Source organism: Sylvia atricapilla, chromosome 8 (assembly GCF_009819655.1).
Source record: "Sylvia atricapilla isolate bSylAtr1 chromosome 8, bSylAtr1.pri, whole genome shotgun sequence".
Lineage (NCBI taxonomy): Eukaryota > Metazoa > Chordata > Aves > Passeriformes > Sylviidae > Sylvia > Sylvia atricapilla.
The window spans coordinates 11,029,150-11,046,616 of NC_089147.1; the positions used below are offsets into that span (position 1 = coordinate 11,029,150).

The following is a 17,467-nucleotide window of genomic DNA, read 5'->3' on the forward strand; positions in this document are numbered from 1 at the left end:
CATGTAGGGACACGGTGAGAGCTGACCTAGAAAAGCTCATGGTCCTCTGGGGATTTCATTTACATCCTTGGAGCTCCACTGTGCATAAACAACTATTTAAACATTAGTTTGTTTTTTATTCTGCTCTCTGTGTACTTGCTCTGAGAATTACTGCCACCTGTGCAAGCTCAGTGGATGTTTGTCATGCTGTTCACATTTCTTAAGTGCTCTGTGACTTGAGCTGGAGTGTTGGAATTGTTCTGTGATTTCAGGGTGCTAAGGGACAATCCTTCATGGACTTTTAGCTTGTATCTCAGTCTTTTGTATCTCTCTTTTAGGAGAATTGAAAGTATTTTATCAGCCCTGCCCTGTGATGAGGCCAGAAGAATATTTAGCCATGTTTATTTTTCCTCTTTCCCTAGCATTTGGTAAAACAGGCAAGAGGCCTCTTTCACTGTCTCAGCACTTCTCCATGTTTAGGTTTTCACCAGCTTTTGGAATGGCAGAGGAGCAGGAAACCTCAGCTGAACATGCAGAGTCTCAGGTGGTCAACTTGCAAATTTGAAAGAGGGCAAATAGCTGAAATCTGAACTAAGCTCACTAGTTAGGTTTTTACAAGAACAGGACAGTCTGCATACCATAGAAAGGGGAGGGACAGAAGTACAGAAAATGTACCAAACTGCAAAGTGAAATAGCAATTCTGCAAGAGAGACAAGCTGTTTAAAAATCCCATCTGAGGTTCACACTTAATGGTGGGAAGATGAAGGCAAGATATGGAGTGAAAGCATTCTAGAAATTCTAGAGAATAAACCACGGAAGTTGGGAGCACTGAGGAAGTTTTTGAAGGAAAAGCACTCTAAGTTTACATTCCTGGAAATAAGTAATGGATCCGTAAGGGTTTTTTCTACTGAGGAAAAATGCAGAGAAAAGGAATTCTCTCCTCCTCTGAGGCAATTCTGTTCCTCGTCAGTGTGACATAGCTTAGCATTTAAACACTTCACAGACTGCACTCACCTCTTTAGCCACCCCTACATCAGTAGTTTTACCTCCTTATGTCAATTGCTCCTTTTCCTTCTAGACATAACTGTTCCTGACATGATCCTGTTTTTCCTTATGGCATAGATAAGTGAATTCTTCTTAGTCCATTGTACTTGTAGTTTAGCTCCCATCCTTGCTGCACAGCAGATACTAATGCTTTCCCACTGCTGGTTTGCAGCATAATTGTCTCCAGCAATAGCTCAGGACTCAGCAGTGATGGATGTTCCAGCTCATTGGCAAAATGAGATCTGCCATTTCCCAGAGTGACAGTACACTCCCCAGCCTGTGAGTGCAGTGCTGTGTGCTCTGTGCATCTGGTCTTTAAACCTAAACTAAGTGAGAATTAAAACAGAAGTGAGTCTCTAGCAGCTGAGTTGTTGTCTAAGGAGGTTTAGGAAGGAATCTGGTTGAAGCACAGGGTGAGCCAGACAAACCATCCCTCTACTGACACTACTCTCGAGGTGGTTTTTCTAAGGGACTCAGAATTTCTTCGCATTTTTTGTGAGACAGCTCTAAATAATGAGGAAGGAGGAAAGCAATGAAAATCCATCTAATCCCAGGGTTTTGTTTTTCTTGTTTATACCACTTGTGTTCTAAGATGAATATACTTAATCTTCATTAAATGGCTGCCAAGGTATTTTATTCCAAAGATGCTGGTTTAGTTTGATACTCGCCATGTGTAGTTAACTGAGGAGTAGTTCTGTCTGGCAAGCATTGAGCATCTGCCTGGGAGAATTAATCAATTAGCTTTCAAGGATGGACTTGTGGTTCAGACAGAGGGCTGAATCTCAGGAGAATCTTGATTCAATTTTTGGGTCTGTCTCAAATTTCCTATGTGATCCTGGGCAAGTCACATATTTTTCTCTGTGCCTTGCTTCTCTAGACATCTGTTTATTCCCTCCCACATTTTGTTTGTCTTTTCCATAGGAATCTATATGGATTTCAGGACAAAGACCCTGTTCTCGTGAAGGGGGACATCTGGTAGAGTATTTTAAGCATCTAAGTGAGGTATCTCTCTTGGAAGTGTTTATCTCTTTTCATTGCTCCTTGCTCTTGCAGGTGAGCAAATACTGTCACTACCCCTAGGTTTGGGAATGGTGACCAGCATCATCTTTGTGTTATAATACTTTCTCCCACTTCTGATGAGGAACAGCCACTAGTTTTTATTGTGTCCTGCCACTGGAAACAGTTGAAGTGGGCTTTGCAGAACAGCCAAAAGTGGGTTTGTGGATGATTATGAGAAATTTTACTAAGTACTGATGAGCTTCCTGAGGGGGGAGCATAAGAGTGCTGTCTTGAAATTACTAGGAAACAAGTAAGGAACTCCAGGATAATTGTAAAAACTGTGGTGGTGAGCAGAGCAATGGGCTCTATCACCTATTCTTTATCTTCTATCTAGAGTTTAAATGCTCCATGCTGTGGTTGCCTTTGCCTTGGTGGCCGTGCAGCAGTTGCCACAGATGGGAACTAGGCAATGACGGGGAACCCCAAACCTGCAATTCTGGTGATAATAATGATTTTAGTAGCCAGTTGGTAACAACCAAAAGGACAGAGACAATTGATGAAAATTCTGAAAACCAGTGCGATGTCTGTATGTGAATTAAGCTGTGGGAGGTAGAGGAGGAACACAAAAGGACCAGCAGAACACAGAACACAAAACAGCTGGAAAGATATCTGTTGATGAACTGTAAGGATGGAGGTAGAGAAGGTGTACAGGGGAATGAGAAAGAGAATGCAAACACAGGATGTGGGATGGCCATGGGCCAGGCAGTAGCTTCAGGTTTTTGGCTAAGAGTGGAAAGGTTGGTTTTTGCCCGATATCCTGTTGTCACTAAAGACCCTAAGCATTACTGTACTCCAACCAACAAGAAGTCATGACACTGAAAAGATCGTCGGTCTGCTTAGACTGATGGCCTGGCTTTTAGCATTGGAGAGATATATTCCATTTCTATATGCTATATCTGTGAAATGAGATAAATTTGAAAGGAAACTTCTAGTAGCACAAAGATTGAATCTTAACAAGGTCTCATCTGAGTTGGGGATTGTCTGAGTTGCCATTAGGTTCTGTCTTCCAAATGATGAAGTGGGCTTGGAGTATGTTAGTTTTAAAAATATGTTTTCTATTTAGTCTTCTCACAACCTATCAAAATGTAAAAGGAAAGAGTTCATGCTCTTACAGTGCTTTTCCACTTCCTGCATTCATGTCAGCTCAATTTGTTTTCCACTCCCTCTGGGTGCCCCGGGCTGCTCCAGCGGCAGCGCTCACCAGGCTGTCATTTGGAGTTAGGCTGCTCAGTGCATCCCACTTGGCAGCTTGTGCTCCCTGCTGCACTGCCCACGTCCCCTTTGCCTGTCTCACGTAAGTGAGAGCTCCCATCTTTCCTCACCACCCTCATTTGCCTTTGCCAAAAGAGCCCCTGCCTGTCTCTACAGGGGAACTGTCACTTCAGTCATATTTACCTACTCTGGGATGGGATGGATAAGTGGTCTTCCTCCAGTGACCTGTGGGACCAGGTCTCCTAGAGAGGAGACCTGCCAGACCCTTGGGGCTGCAGATCTAGCCTTTAGGCAGCTGATATTATTGAGGAAAACCTGCCTCCTTTGAGCCTGAAGGTCCCTCTGCACAGCCCCTCCTTCTCTTACAGAGCTGGGCAAGCTGAAGCATGGGCTTTGCTCCAGTTCTGTTCCTGTGTGATGTCCACCTTGGGTCAATTTGCTTCAGGTTTTCTTGCCAGTATTTTTCCCCTGCTCCTCCCTCAGCACGTTTCATGAAGGGTTCTTCATGAGGTTTGAAAGAACAAAAAATCTGGAAATACAACCTAAGTTAAGGAAATAGTATTCAGAAATTTTTAGAAATTTTACAGATTACAGATTTGGAGGGAATTGTAATGGCAAGTTTGCAAATCTGCCCATCTGTCTTACCTTCTTGCTCAGCTGATTTATTCTGTACCACTTGTGTCTTACCTGAGTAACTCGGCATACAAAATCAGTAGCAAATGGGTAAGGTTTCCATGGATGTATTTCTATTGAAATATTAAAGGTCACATCCAGATGGGCAATGAAGCTTTGCTTTAAACTTGAAACTAACACTTTCTAGTTGTGGTACTTCTTTGTATTTATTGCAGTGCATTTCAGAACAGTCATATATCAAAAAGAGTTAAGAAATTGTATGAAATAAGTTTTTTTTTCTTGGCTAATTAGTGGTGATTCAGCACCACACCAGTGGGGTTAAATTGCTTCTTGTTTCAGACACAGCTCGGGTAGTTCTGCTCGGAGTCATTTTGTATCTGCATCAATCTGCATGATTGCTTCTCAAAGAGTAGGAGCCAGGAGAGTCCTTACCATCACCTGCTGGTGCAAGCTTGGTCCCCTGCTTTGAGGTACAGCCTCAAAGATCTGGTCCTTGAAAGAAGATTTCAGCCTGGTGCATCAGTTTCCCACTGGGAATGGGCAGGGCCAGAAAATGATGGCAAAGTGGCTGTGCCTATCTAAGGGGTACTGAACGCAATGATCGGGAGGAGATACAGAAAGACACTGTATGTTTCTAAGCCTGTAGAAATAGGAGCATATGTTGTTGTGTCTGCTTTTTACTTTTATTTCCCCTTTCTCCATAGCCCTATTGCTCCCTTCATCTTCACTTGAAGGTCTCAGACAACCCCTACACCTCAGGAAACATCGCCAGCCGAGACACGGCCCCCAGTATTATTGTAGCTTCAGGTATGAAACATTTTAAAATTACCTCTATTTGACATGCAAACCTGGACAAACTCTGGAGGTTGTGGAGGGTGTTGGGTGGCTGTGGGGTGTCACACCACCAGTATTGGGAAAGGAGGCAGGCTGTCAAATGAAAATCCTTATGGGCCTTCAGCTTGTCATATGCTTTTTATGGAAACTGGCCTTCAAGGTGGAGGAGTTCATGTCTAATCCTCTTCTCCTGTGAGTATAAGATCAAATCAGGGCATTTCCTTTGCATGTGGAGGTGTGTAGAGTTGTATATATTTGGTCTTCTATATATATTTTTTCAAACTGAAACACCTTCCTTCTTCCCCCTTCCCTCTTATTTTCTTCCCAAACCCAGAAGTTCAACAACTGCAAAATAAATAAATACATTTACTCCCCTGATTTACTCATTCTGCTGTTTCTGAGAGGGTTCTTTCACTAACCAGTGCTCATCTTACAGGTAATATAGGCACTGAACTATCAGACAATGACATCAGCATGTTTGTTACTTCTGATGCTGGGAACACTTGGAGGCAGGTAAATGACACAGAATCACTGGTTTAAGTAAGAACCATAGGAAATGCCCTAAAACAGGATTCAATCTGTCACCTACTTTTTTTTTTTTTTTTTTTTTTTTTTTTTTTTTTTTTTTTTTTTTTTTTTTTTTTTTTTTTTGGTTCAGAGTGGCTTTTTGCAAACTTTTTATGAAGGAGTAAACTTCCCTTCTCAGCAGTACAGAGATGTTCAAGGAAAAAGACTGAATATGCTATTAGATTTCATATAAGAGAAAATTATTTTTATTATTCTACTCAGAGTTTGACTTCATTTTAACCCCATAGCAAAGAGAACAGAATAAATTACGAGTAATAAGGGTAGAGAAAGTATTACCTTTTACTGTTGTACATCCCTCGTGCAACCAAACCATTTTTCTTTCCTTCCATACTATACTTACCCAAAAATCAGTGGTTGCACAAGTCTGCTTTTTCTCACTTCAGCTGAGAGTCATTTCACCTAAGCTGAGTTGTCCAAAATTCATTGTCCATATAAATGGATTATTTTGCCTTGCTCTTAAGCTAATGCAGAAAAAGACAAAATTCAGTTTGCCTTGTTCCAAAGCTACCTACCTCTGCATTAATTGTGGAAAGAGACTGGATGATGAAATTATATGTAGTTCCTAATATTTAGTGGAGTCTCACCTGTTAAGAAATACCCTTTAATGTGCTTATCCTCAGATCAGGAGATTCTGTTCTTCTGTTTTCTGAATGGGACATCAAATCATGGAGAGAAAGAGTAACTTTCTCAGACTAACAAATGCTGCTGTATAGACTGTAGAGCAGCTGTTTGCAGAAAGCTAATACAAAAAAGACACAGGGAGAGAAAATCTTTTCCAATATTTGATAATCCAAGAATCTAATTATTTTGCAGTGTTTGACCAGCCTCATTTTTCTGTCTAAATCAATTATTTGAGATGGGGCCAGACATGTGCAAACACATGAAATTCTTCTTTAAACAAAAATTTGCCATCTAAAGGAGGGAAACTGTTGATCCTTGCAAAAAGATCATATTTCTAACTTTCTGTCAAGCAAGGGAAGAATGAATTTTCCATGTACCTGGAAAAACTGTGGAGAAAAAAACCCCAAACAATAAAAAACTGAGTCTAGGAAATATATGTATAATTTCCTCTACTTTATAATTTTCTTACCACATAATGGTCCTGTGTCATGATCCTATGTAAAGAACTGTGACATTTTCTTAATACTAAGGATAATATGTTTAAATAAACACTTTTTTTTTTCCAGATCTTTGAGGAAGAGCACAGTGTTCTGTACCTGGATCAAGGTGGAGTACTCGTTGCCATGAAACACACATCTCTGCCTATCAGACACCTCTGGTAATGACTCCATTTGTGCTAAATATCTGCTGTCCCTCCTTTCAGACGCCAGGAAGTAGGCAGTTAGTATGCCTCCAGTCTTCTGCAACTATAATCTAGAAAGTATTATTTAAGATACTGGCAAACAAGTCAGAGAAAACTAAGAAATCCTGGAAATTACAGTTTATATAATTTTGTCTCGGCCAGATCTGAGATACCATTAGTGTAATTTCACAACACTCCTGATTTACCACAGCTTGGCTTCTTGGATTTGATTGTTTATAAAATATATAAATATATATATATAAATATAAATATATATATATGGTTTATACCTTTGTCTCTCATTAGGTTACCAAAATAGTATTGAATTATTGATGAACTTGCCTTCTGTGTGGCAGGCAGCACTTTAAATCAGAATTTTGTTGAATAGATTCAGGGTTATATAACTGATAATGCCAAAGTGTCCTTGCCAGTTAGCACTCCTGAGTGAGGAGGTGGAGTACAGCTTTGTGCTGTTTTGTGTTATTTACTTCCACCACAGTTAGTGCCATATCAGGATCTGAAACACCCAGACCCAAGTCTTAAGAAATAATAAGGTTCCAGAGTTTCACTTACACTCCCCACAGGGAGTGGTCTGAAGAAACTGTCATCCTCCAGAAAATTAGCCTCAAAACGTTTTATACTGGTAATTCAAAAAACAGATATTCAAAATAACTTTTTTTTTTTTTTTTTTAAATCTTATGCTTGGGCTATGTTTTGCTCTTTGAGCATCAATCTTTAACATAACTGCTAGTTTCTATGCCTGAAATATTGGCTATGGCTTAGTGGTATGATGCCAGACAAGCTTGATCGATGCTCTGATTTATGATGCTTCGCCCCAAAAAATAGTTATTTAAAGGACTAAAAAATCAGAATCCAATAAGAGAAGCTGTTTTCCAATTCTCCATAGCAACTGTAGTGGACTAGAAAATCCCTGTGAGTGAAATAGGAGAGTAAGGAAAGAAGACACTAATTCTGCTTTCTCCTCCAGGTTAAGTTTTGATGAAGGGAGATCTTGGAGCAAGTACAGTTTCACATCCCTCCCACTGTTTGTAGATGGAGTTTTAGGGGAGCCTGGAGAGGAAACCCTCATCATGACGTAAGTGAGCATGCCATAATGGTGCTGTGGAGGTGAACCACACGTTGCATTTTGGAACAGTGGCATTTCTGGTTGGGGACCAAACCAAGTGCAATCTGAAGCCAAGAGTGTGTAGTCTTCTGTTGCTAAATAATCAGTTTATTTGTGATATGACTGAGAGATTAGCAACATGGTTACTGCAAACCCATTATCACTTACCTTATCAGCATGAAACCTGACTCCTCAAATTGAATGTGATATAAAGCAGAGTTACTGTTGACAGATTAATATTTGAAAGAAAAATGGTGAGGTATTTTCATAACTGTGTTTTTGCTGCTACATTCTTTTTTTTTAATGAGACACAGATAAGTGAAGACATTCTTTTGTAAAAATGAATGACAAAATGTTGCCTGGAGGTTGACTCATGAAAAATTATGTTCAGTTTCGATGTGGTATGCTGAGTTCTGCATGATGCATGAATCTGGACTCACTATTCCAGAAACTGTGATATTTTATCTGAGATCAGATTTGTAAAAACAGGAAGTATTTCTGACTGACCTGCAATAAGCAGAATATGTGGCTTGGAAACTAACCTGAGCTAAAAAAGATGTATGAAGAATGTTCCTTCAGGGTCTGATTTTAATTTGCATGGAAGGAATTCCCAAGCCTTAAAACTCAGATAAAACTCTTGAAGGTATTACTGTCTCCAGCCCCATATCAAGTCTTCTCTTGACTCTTCAAGTTGAGTCATTTTGGATATTGTCACAAGTGGGAGGGTCTTAGAATAAAAGCTACATGCAATTTTGCAGTTTCTAATAGGGTTATATATATTTAGCAGGCTGTGCTTCACTTTCACTTTGTCAGTCCAGTGAAAATGAGTAGGACTCTCACTCTTAAAGCAATTGATCTCTGTTGGAAATCATAGTGACTGTACCTCTGTAACTACCAGACTTCCTTTTATTGTGTGTTCTTCCTGCTGCATTCTGTAGCGTGTTTGGACATTTCAGCCACCGCTCAGAGTGGCAGCTGGTGAAAGTAGACTACAAGTCCATTTTTGATCGGAGATGTGCAGAAGAGGACTACAGGCCTTGGCAGCTCCACAGCCAGGTGAGAAGCGAGGATGCTGGGCTGTGACCTCAAATAGCTAATGATCCTACAGTTCAAGATCAGCACGATCCAATATCTTTTCCAAACTGTTTGTGTGTCAGCTCGTCCCTTAGTGGGTAGGTCTGTTCTGTTCTGTTCTGTTCTGTTCTGGTGTGTTGGCCTCAGATTGAGACTGAGATCCCTGAAGGATGAACAGCGGTCTTTTGGATGTCATCCTGCACACAGGTAATTACCTCAGAATTATGCAGACTTGAACAACCCAGCAACAGCAGAAGAACTGCCACTGAGGCCTGAACTCCTTCACTCTTGCATTTCCCATCTGATTTCCCCATCCTTACCTCCTTTTTCTCCTTCATCCTTCTGTGTCCTCAGAGCTGGTGCCATAAGACCATTCTAGTTGTGTCACATTTTGTTTCTCCAATTTCTGGCCCTCTTAGCCTCATTTCTTGCTCACTTGTTTTCATCCCTGTTCTGTCTCTCTCTGCTGTGGGATTTGGGCACTTTATTCCCCAATTCATTGGCCCCCATGCCCTGCCCTATGCATCCTGGATGCAGTTGCTGCATCCCTCTCTGAGCCATGGAATTCATGGCCAGCAAAGTGAGGTGCTCTGCACAGTGCTGCACCTGCCTCGGGGCACCTTCCCTGCTCTGCCAAGCTATGTTTCACAACAGTCTATGTTTCATCAGGGTAGAATAAAATATGGCCCAAATTCTGTGGTTATATAAACACCACAGGCTCCACTGAAGTCTAGAGCAAAGCACACATTTATATCATCAAAGGTTGTCTTTCTGTATATATCTTGCTGGGAAAGAATTTAATAATGAATATGAAATGGAAGTAGCTTGACTCAGCCTAGCTGCTCGCACAAGGCACAACTCTACACTAAAAATACCAGTTATTACTTAGATCTTTAGATGCTGAAAATCAGTACAGCTTCCTTGAAATTCAAGGAAGCACAGCATTTTACACCAGTTGCTATTCAGGCCCTTCTGTTTCATGCCATCAAATCATCAAATCAAAGCCATGAAAAAATTTTCCACAACGATTTTAACAGCATAAAAGGTAATAAGTGAGACTCACTGTATTTTGTTCTTTGCTTTCTTGTGCTTGCATAAGCAAAAATACCAAGGATTTTGCAGTATTTCTTTGAGGATGTTGGCTTTGGAGCTTGAAGAACTATTTTTAGGAAGGTTTCTGTGTACTCTTGCCTTTTGAATTCCTTTCCACTGAGATTGCAAGGCTGAGCCTTGTTCCCTAGATAGAAATATTAAGCAGGGTGCTGAAGATAGGAAGTTTTAACATCTACATAACAAGTCAAACCCCATAAACCCCAACTCATCCATGGGAAGTATTTACATAAACACACATTACTAGTTCCTTCTGAATGAAAATATTCCCAGAGAGGTCAGACCAAAGAAATAAATCTGCTCTGTGCCTCAGATTGCAGAGGAATCAGACCATATTTTCAGTTGCTGTGAAATGGGCCTGTATCAAATGTTATGGGATTGGGAACAAATTCAGAACTGAATAAGATACATAAGTAATCTCAGATAATTTCTTAGCATGTATTGGAAAAGTTGATTTCGTTTCAGTTAGAGCTTCAGTAGCTTTAATTAACTCCAGTGTACTGAGATGACATTTGGCTTCCCATCCTCTTCCCCTGAGTAACACCTCCTGTTGCACGGGCTTGGAAAAGCCGGGTGACACAAATAGCCTGGTGGGCGTCAAAGAAATCTTTCTGGTTTTGTTTCCAGGGAGAAGCCTGCATCATGGGAGCAAAAAGGATCTACAGGAAGCGCAAGTCAGAGAAGAAATGCATGCAAGGGAAATACGCTGGGGCTATGACCTCGGAGCCGTGCGTGTGCACAGAGGCAGACTTCGACTGGTGAGCAATGAGCAGAGGGCCTGGGGCTCCCACTCAGCACCACGGGGATCCTTGGAGAGGCTGTGGGCTTGCAGAGAGTAGAGATTATTAAATGTACAGGTATTGGAATAGGCTGCTCCCTGATAGGGCAGGTATGTTAAAAGAAGGAAAGGTGGAATGGGTATCTGTAATCTCCTAAGGCTCCCACAATATTGGTGTTGAGCAGACCATTTTCCAGGTCACAGCTCTGTGCACCAGGTCAATTGAGCACATCTAACCTCAGCGGTGACCAAGGGTAGCTGAGAGTAGCCTGAAGACATACAACAGCATTGTGGGGGAAGAAAAAAATCTTAAGGCATGCACTCGTATGTATATATGAGTAAAAGTAAGTATGTGCATATACAAAGTATGCTTTCAGCTTCTAGAATCAACTATTTAGGAAATTCTTGGGTCATTTGTTGAATCTGGACCATCATGTTTGACGGTATCCAGCAGATACTGCCTTCATTATTTGAGTTAATCTCTTTCTGAAGCCTTTTCTTCTCTGAAGTTTGCTATGGGAAATAAAGTCCATTGATGAGTTTTGCATGGCGTGATAAAATCTTCAGCTGCTGGTTTCACTTCAGTATTACTGCTGACTCACAGCAATTTGCACAAAAAAGGCAGGGAACCACATTATTGAAATCTCTTTTTACCTGTTTTCTCCAAGCCTGCAAGTTCCTCAGTATCTTGGATGAGAGAAATGTTGGCCCTTTGGCAGTGGTGATAAACTCCCTTTGTGCCTCACCCACCCAGATCTATGTCATGTTACTAATTAAACCTAGAATCTGCTATGTGAATCCTGAAATGGTTCATCTCATTAATATTTTGTGTGGAAATTTATAGCATTTCCTTTCTCACTCCTCAATAAATATAGAATATTTTTTGTATAAAAGCACAGAATTGCAGGAGACTTTTATATTGTGTTAAAGAAAAGTAAATTTTCTTCCTCAAACAATAACAATTATGAACATATTTTGGCACAGATTCTGTCAATATGGTTTCCTTGATGATTTCGTCATTTTCCATTTAGTTCTATTCTAGGGAGAAGATCTGTGTGTAGTTCATCATTTTGGTGTCCAAAGCTCCTAGATTTCAATCATTTAATATTTCTCTAGTAATATAAAAAAGCTAACAGCCAAACCCAAACCCCCAAACCATCATTAAAAGCAAGGAAATTCCCTGAAGATTTTAACCCTCGTATAGGGCATGCAGTACAATGCTGAGCCAACCTCGTGGTCTAATAAAATAGTTCATACAATTGACTCACAGTCAGTTCATTAGAGTTTAAATCCCTGGCACTTGTAAGGGACACACATACCTGAAACTTCTGATAAAAATATGCTTTCCATCCAGGACTTCTCCCTGAGAATGAATATGTTTATTTCATTAAAACTGACTATGTGGTTTGCCACTATAAAACTTTGTTGCCAAGTACAAAACAAAAGTACCACAGTGACATTTGCTGGTGGAAATTTAATGTTCACTTCGAGGAAACTTTCTCCAAAGGCTCTGCTGGGCTGTGGGAGAATCTCTGAGAGAAAGCTTGGATGATTTGGCATGTACAACAGGTGCTCATAGTTCACATGAACAAACGAGACACCTCAGATCTACTGGAAGAGGCAGAATTGGGACCTTTCTGACCAAGAAGGACCTTTCTCCTTCTGGTAGAATCAGTTTTGGTTTAGACCAGACTGTGGTGATTCCCTCTAGTTCTCTCTGAGATCAAGTTATTCCTACAGTCCTCAGACCTGGATTTCTACTTTATCCATTTCAGCTTCTTTCCCTCCTGTCTCTGATGAAAAAAAGACTGAAATACTGCTTTAAGCACCCAGTTCAGAAACATTTACCAACAGTACTCATCAGGAACATAATTTTACATAGATATGCCAGAGAAGGACAGAAAAGGAGAAAAGAAAATGGCAAGAAAAAAAGCAATTCTGTCTGCTAAGAAAGGCAAAGCTGCTGCTGCACCACTGTAACTTTCAATGCTTTCCTTGTTGAACTCTGCACTAGGCTCCACTGCCAATTCACCCTGCAGAAGCTGGAGGGAGGTTTGGAGGAAATCAGGGAGTGAATTCTTGCTGTGGAAGGGTGCCCTCTGTGGAGATCTTTCTTTTTCAGGAAGAAAAAAACCACAAAATCACTTTCATCATCCTCACTCATGACATTTTAGTACTTTTGAATTCTCTATTTTTCCTTTTTATTTTTTTAATTTTTTTCACTGAGCAGGGTTCTTAATTGAAGGAGATTGAAAGGGACATGTATCCCCCCAGCTAGGGAGAAGCTTCTTAGCTGTCCACACCTGATTTTTCAATACTGAAATAAATTGGACAGATTTTTATATTGTCAGTGGTTATAGAACCCATGTTTGTAAATAGAGTTGGAGAAAACAATAATCCTTATAATCGTGCTGTCACTGCTGTTTAAACACTAAATTTATGTGGAGAAAATTTTATTATCTAAGCTTGTCAGAGATTGGAGTAAAAGTTGTATTACTGTGGTCAGCTAAAGTGAGAAAAAGTATTATTGCTGTTAATCCTGCAAGTCTTTTTTTTTTTATCAGTTCAGGGGAAAAATATCAGTTATAAAAGACACAAAGATTTTCTAATTTTTTTTTCTTCCTTTTAATATCACAGAACTCCAGATTCATTTCAAACCTGTGTGCGAGCCCATTGGTACTCCTTTCTCAGGCAGAAGGGCGTGTTTATTTATTGTTTTGCTCAGCCACAAAACTGAGTGAGGTTAGAGGCGGCTGTGGCCCCTCCAGCCCGGGGCTCTGTGCTGCTGTGCCCTGAGCCCCTTTCCCCCGGGCTGGCTCCCCAGGAATGCAGGAATGCAGGAATACAGGGAATGAGGCTGGCAGCCAGAGGGCAACAGCGCTTCAGGAATAACGAGGGATGTGGATGCGCAGGAGCCCTCGGCGAGCCTGTCCTAGCAACGGCCTAGAAACGAGAACCTCCTTCTCTGTTTAATTGATTTGGGTAAATGGATGGCGCTGTTGCTTGGGTGTTATTAAAGCATTAATTTATCCAGTTTCCTCGTGTTGCACTCCTTCCTGCAGTCTGAGCATTATTACAGCGATCTCTCTTCAGCAGAAACGCCTCCTGGACACAGATGGAAACCTTTGGTGGTGCTCATCCTTCAGCCACCTGTCTCCCAGGTTCTTTGCTAGGAACTTTGAGTAAAGGGTCTCACTGTCAGTCCTCCCTCTGAGGCTGCTGTCGTTAATGCTGACAGCCTCTTCTATCAGTATTCCCATACCTCGCACCTCCATGGGAAGTATGAGTCTGTTGATACTGGTGCTAGTGGTTTTGGATAGCCAGAGAGGCACAAAGGTGCCTTAGTGCAACTGGGAATTAGGTCTATTTATGTATTTCACAGATGATATCAGCAAGGATCTGGCTGGCTCTTTTTGTATTCTCTGGCACTTAAATTACAGCCCTGCCTGCTGAGGTTACTTACAATGCTAAAACATCAGAGTCCTGCATCAGAAGAAAGTGTTCTGACAAACCCCAGGGAGGCAGGGGACAGACACTGAGACAGATTCTGCTGGCTTTGTGTGTCACCAGCCATCAGTTCAGGTCATGCAGGTGCCAGCTCTGAAATACACCTAAATTTGTACCCTTCAGTTATGGGCTTGGCTAGCTAACAAATAGCAATATAGAATTCTTAGTTCATTTTGAGTGCTTGTGGAAAATGCAGATTCACTATGCAAAATCTACAGTGTATCTCTGCACCTTGAAGGGCCTGGATATCTACTGGGCATGGATTTACTGGAAAGGTTCTGGGGATTTTAGGTTCCATATTAACATAATCTGGTATAGCTCAACTCCAAATAGTGTGGTGCAATTACAACTGTATTCCTTTGTAGATCCACAGTTCAGACTGTAGCTGAATCCATCCCTCTCTGAGTTAAATCCCATGTCAGGTCCTGTAGAACTGGGGAACAAGCATAGCTCCCCTTTAACACAAATCTACACTTGAATCATGGTTAAATATTAGAGAATGGTGTTAAGTGAATAAAAAGTGCTGTGGCCACAGTTGTTTTTTCCCACCAGGGCTTTTGGAAACTGCAGAAAAAAAGGTGACTATTTTCAGAGATAGCTCTATTTCACCCCATTTAATGTCCAAAATATTTGGAAAACACAGTATGCAGAAACACAAAGAGCATTGCCATGTTCTGGCGTAGTTGACCTTAAGGTGAAACTATTAATCTTAAAGAATTTCTATGGTTACATGTTAAGTCATATCTTGATTTTTAGAAGCTGTGAACATGGCAATCACTCATCTGAATTAACTGATTATTCCTGTTTCTTAGAGCAGTAGGATTTTAATAATTTCATGTGAATTAACAGTTCTTCCAAACAGTATGTTTGTCAGGTCTCTTTTCAAATTACAAACTTCCTTAGGGGATTTCTTTTCTTTGATTATTACCTATGCCAAAAATAACATTAGAAAAAGGAATTTATCATGAGCATTGAGCAGAGATACAAACGTCTGGAATGAATTTGTATCTAATTACAGAAAGAAACTTGCAGTTCTACTTGACTAAGACAAATAAGATTCCAATTTAAACCAGTAAAAGGGTAAAACCATAATCAGTGAGAGCCACAAGACAGGCTGCTTCATACTGATAAAGCAATCCCTGATGGCAAACGTTCCACTCCTTTTTAGGAGATACATTATCTGTGTCACCTGAGTTCTTTTCAGGCCGACACAAAATATCATCAGTCTATGCAAATTCCAATTCCCAGTTCCCAGGCAATGACTCGGGGAGCTGATTGCAGGCTAAGGCTGATGCCTTCCCCATCTCCAGACTTTGCTGTGCTGGCTCATGCTATGGACATCCAATTGATGGTAATGCTTCTTGATTGCTACAAAGGCCTGTTGTGCCAAATTGTAGGCAGCAATTTGTTGTCAGCATCAGTGTTCTGCGTGCAGCAGCCTGTAGCCAAGGAATTCATTAGATTCCAAGACTGCAGAGGTGAACGGGCGGCTGCTGCATCTGTGGAGGGATATGGAGTAGCAATTCATGTCATTTACTGGGATGATATTTCTGTAGGGCCTTAATGAGCCAGATGATTTGCAAGCCTGAGAACAGCACTGTGAAACTTCTGTGCTTATAACTGGTTTCTGCTGTGGAAAATCCTGGGATTTCTTTCCCTTGCTTTGGAGAAATATGATCCAAGCACAGTCAAAACTAGTCAAGTCCAGCTTGGCTTGCCCAGATTTACAGGTAGGAATAGGAACCAAAATAGTAGCTTGAATCTAGACATGTGCTTAGTAAGAAAGCCCAGACTACTGCATCAAATTGGGTTGTGAGTGCTGATCCCCTCTGAGGGAGATTTCACTGTATTAGTTTGTTTTGTTTTCACCTGATTACAGAACACTGTGTGTGTACAGTGTTACAGTTTTTTAATTAGAGTCACACACGATAACTTAGGAATACAGTGCTGCAGAGCATTTACAAATGAATTACAAAAATATGGGAGTCCCATTTGTATGTAAATATTTGTTTTCTCCAAGCAAATCAGAATGGCGTTATTCTTCATTACAAAGTGTGTTCTGCAGCTATAGTGTTCTTATTCCAACAAGGATGATTACAGAAGCACATGGCAGTGGGAGAATTGGCTGGTTGATGCTTCCAAAGCAATTTAGCAGCACTGAGTTGCAACCATCTGAGTAAATAGATTGATGAAAATTCAGTCAAAAAAAATGAGGAAAAGATCATTTAGGTCATCTACTTCATTGCTCTTTCCTGGAGTATGTTCTTAGTTATTTGTTGGAGATACCCCAAGCACCACAGCTGCCAAAATGTTCCTTTGGAACAGTCATGCACTCTAATATTTGTTTTGTTTCCTCAAGTGATACACAGCATTAATTTTCTTTTGCTTAATGTCATCTTTTTAATCTTGGCACTTTAAGATTGCCTCAAAACATCTTTTTTTTTTTTTATTCAGAAGAAAAAAAGTTGATGCAGAAGTAAAAAGTGGTAACTGAATTATTTTTCAGTGTCTTCTTGATAAACAGTACAAAAAACTTAACAAAGATAAATCAAAACATATTATCTATTTTTTTCTTCTTTGTCTTATAGCTTAGACTACTACCAAGCTTCTTAACATTGTTTACAAGTCACTCACTACATTTTTTTAAGTCATCATGCTTTTTCAAGATACTTGAACAAAGTCTTCATTAAGTTAAACACTCTTCTTGTCGTTAATATTTTTCTATAAGTAGATCTCTTGTTGATGATCTGGTAGGTCTCACCCTGGCCATGGACTGATGGCTGTCTTGACCGCTCTGGGAGGGGCTGGAGCAGGGGCTCCACTAATTCTAATCAGGTTGCTGGGGGTTCATCCATCTCCTGTTTTTTCTCTCTGCTTCTTTACATACAGACACAAATATGAGCCCTTAATCACATGATCTAACACTGCCCTAATCCTCTTTTCTTGGAAAATCTGGCTACTTGATACCAAGACATTAAGGATAATTAGTTAAAAATACTTTGCAGAAAAGTGCCATTTTAAGATCAAGGATTGTGTTGCAACTGGAATATTGGAGTGGAGTTGGTGGATTCTGCATAGCAGTTCTCAGAAACAACATCCCATTACTTCTCCATTATGAGCTATGGAGAAGGCTTAGTAAAAGGAATAAGAATGATTATCCAGCCAAGCAGTTCTCATTACTCAACGGCTGGAAAGTAAACCCACATGTGAATGGAATACT

The 17,467-nt window shown here is 40.5% G+C and overlaps 1 protein-coding gene across 1 annotated transcript in view; it reads left to right on the forward strand.

Moving 5' to 3' along the window:
- Positions 1-17,467, forward strand: part of SORCS1 (sortilin related VPS10 domain containing receptor 1) — a 262,316-nt gene that overhangs the window by 205,291 nt on the left and 39,558 nt on the right. The window contains 6 exon segments of the mRNA XM_066323615.1: positions 4,632-4,734; positions 5,198-5,274; positions 6,537-6,628; positions 7,641-7,748; positions 8,717-8,834; positions 10,590-10,720. Coding sequence (XP_066179712.1) covers positions 4,632-4,734; positions 5,198-5,274; positions 6,537-6,628; positions 7,641-7,748; positions 8,717-8,834; positions 10,590-10,720 — 629 coding nt within the window.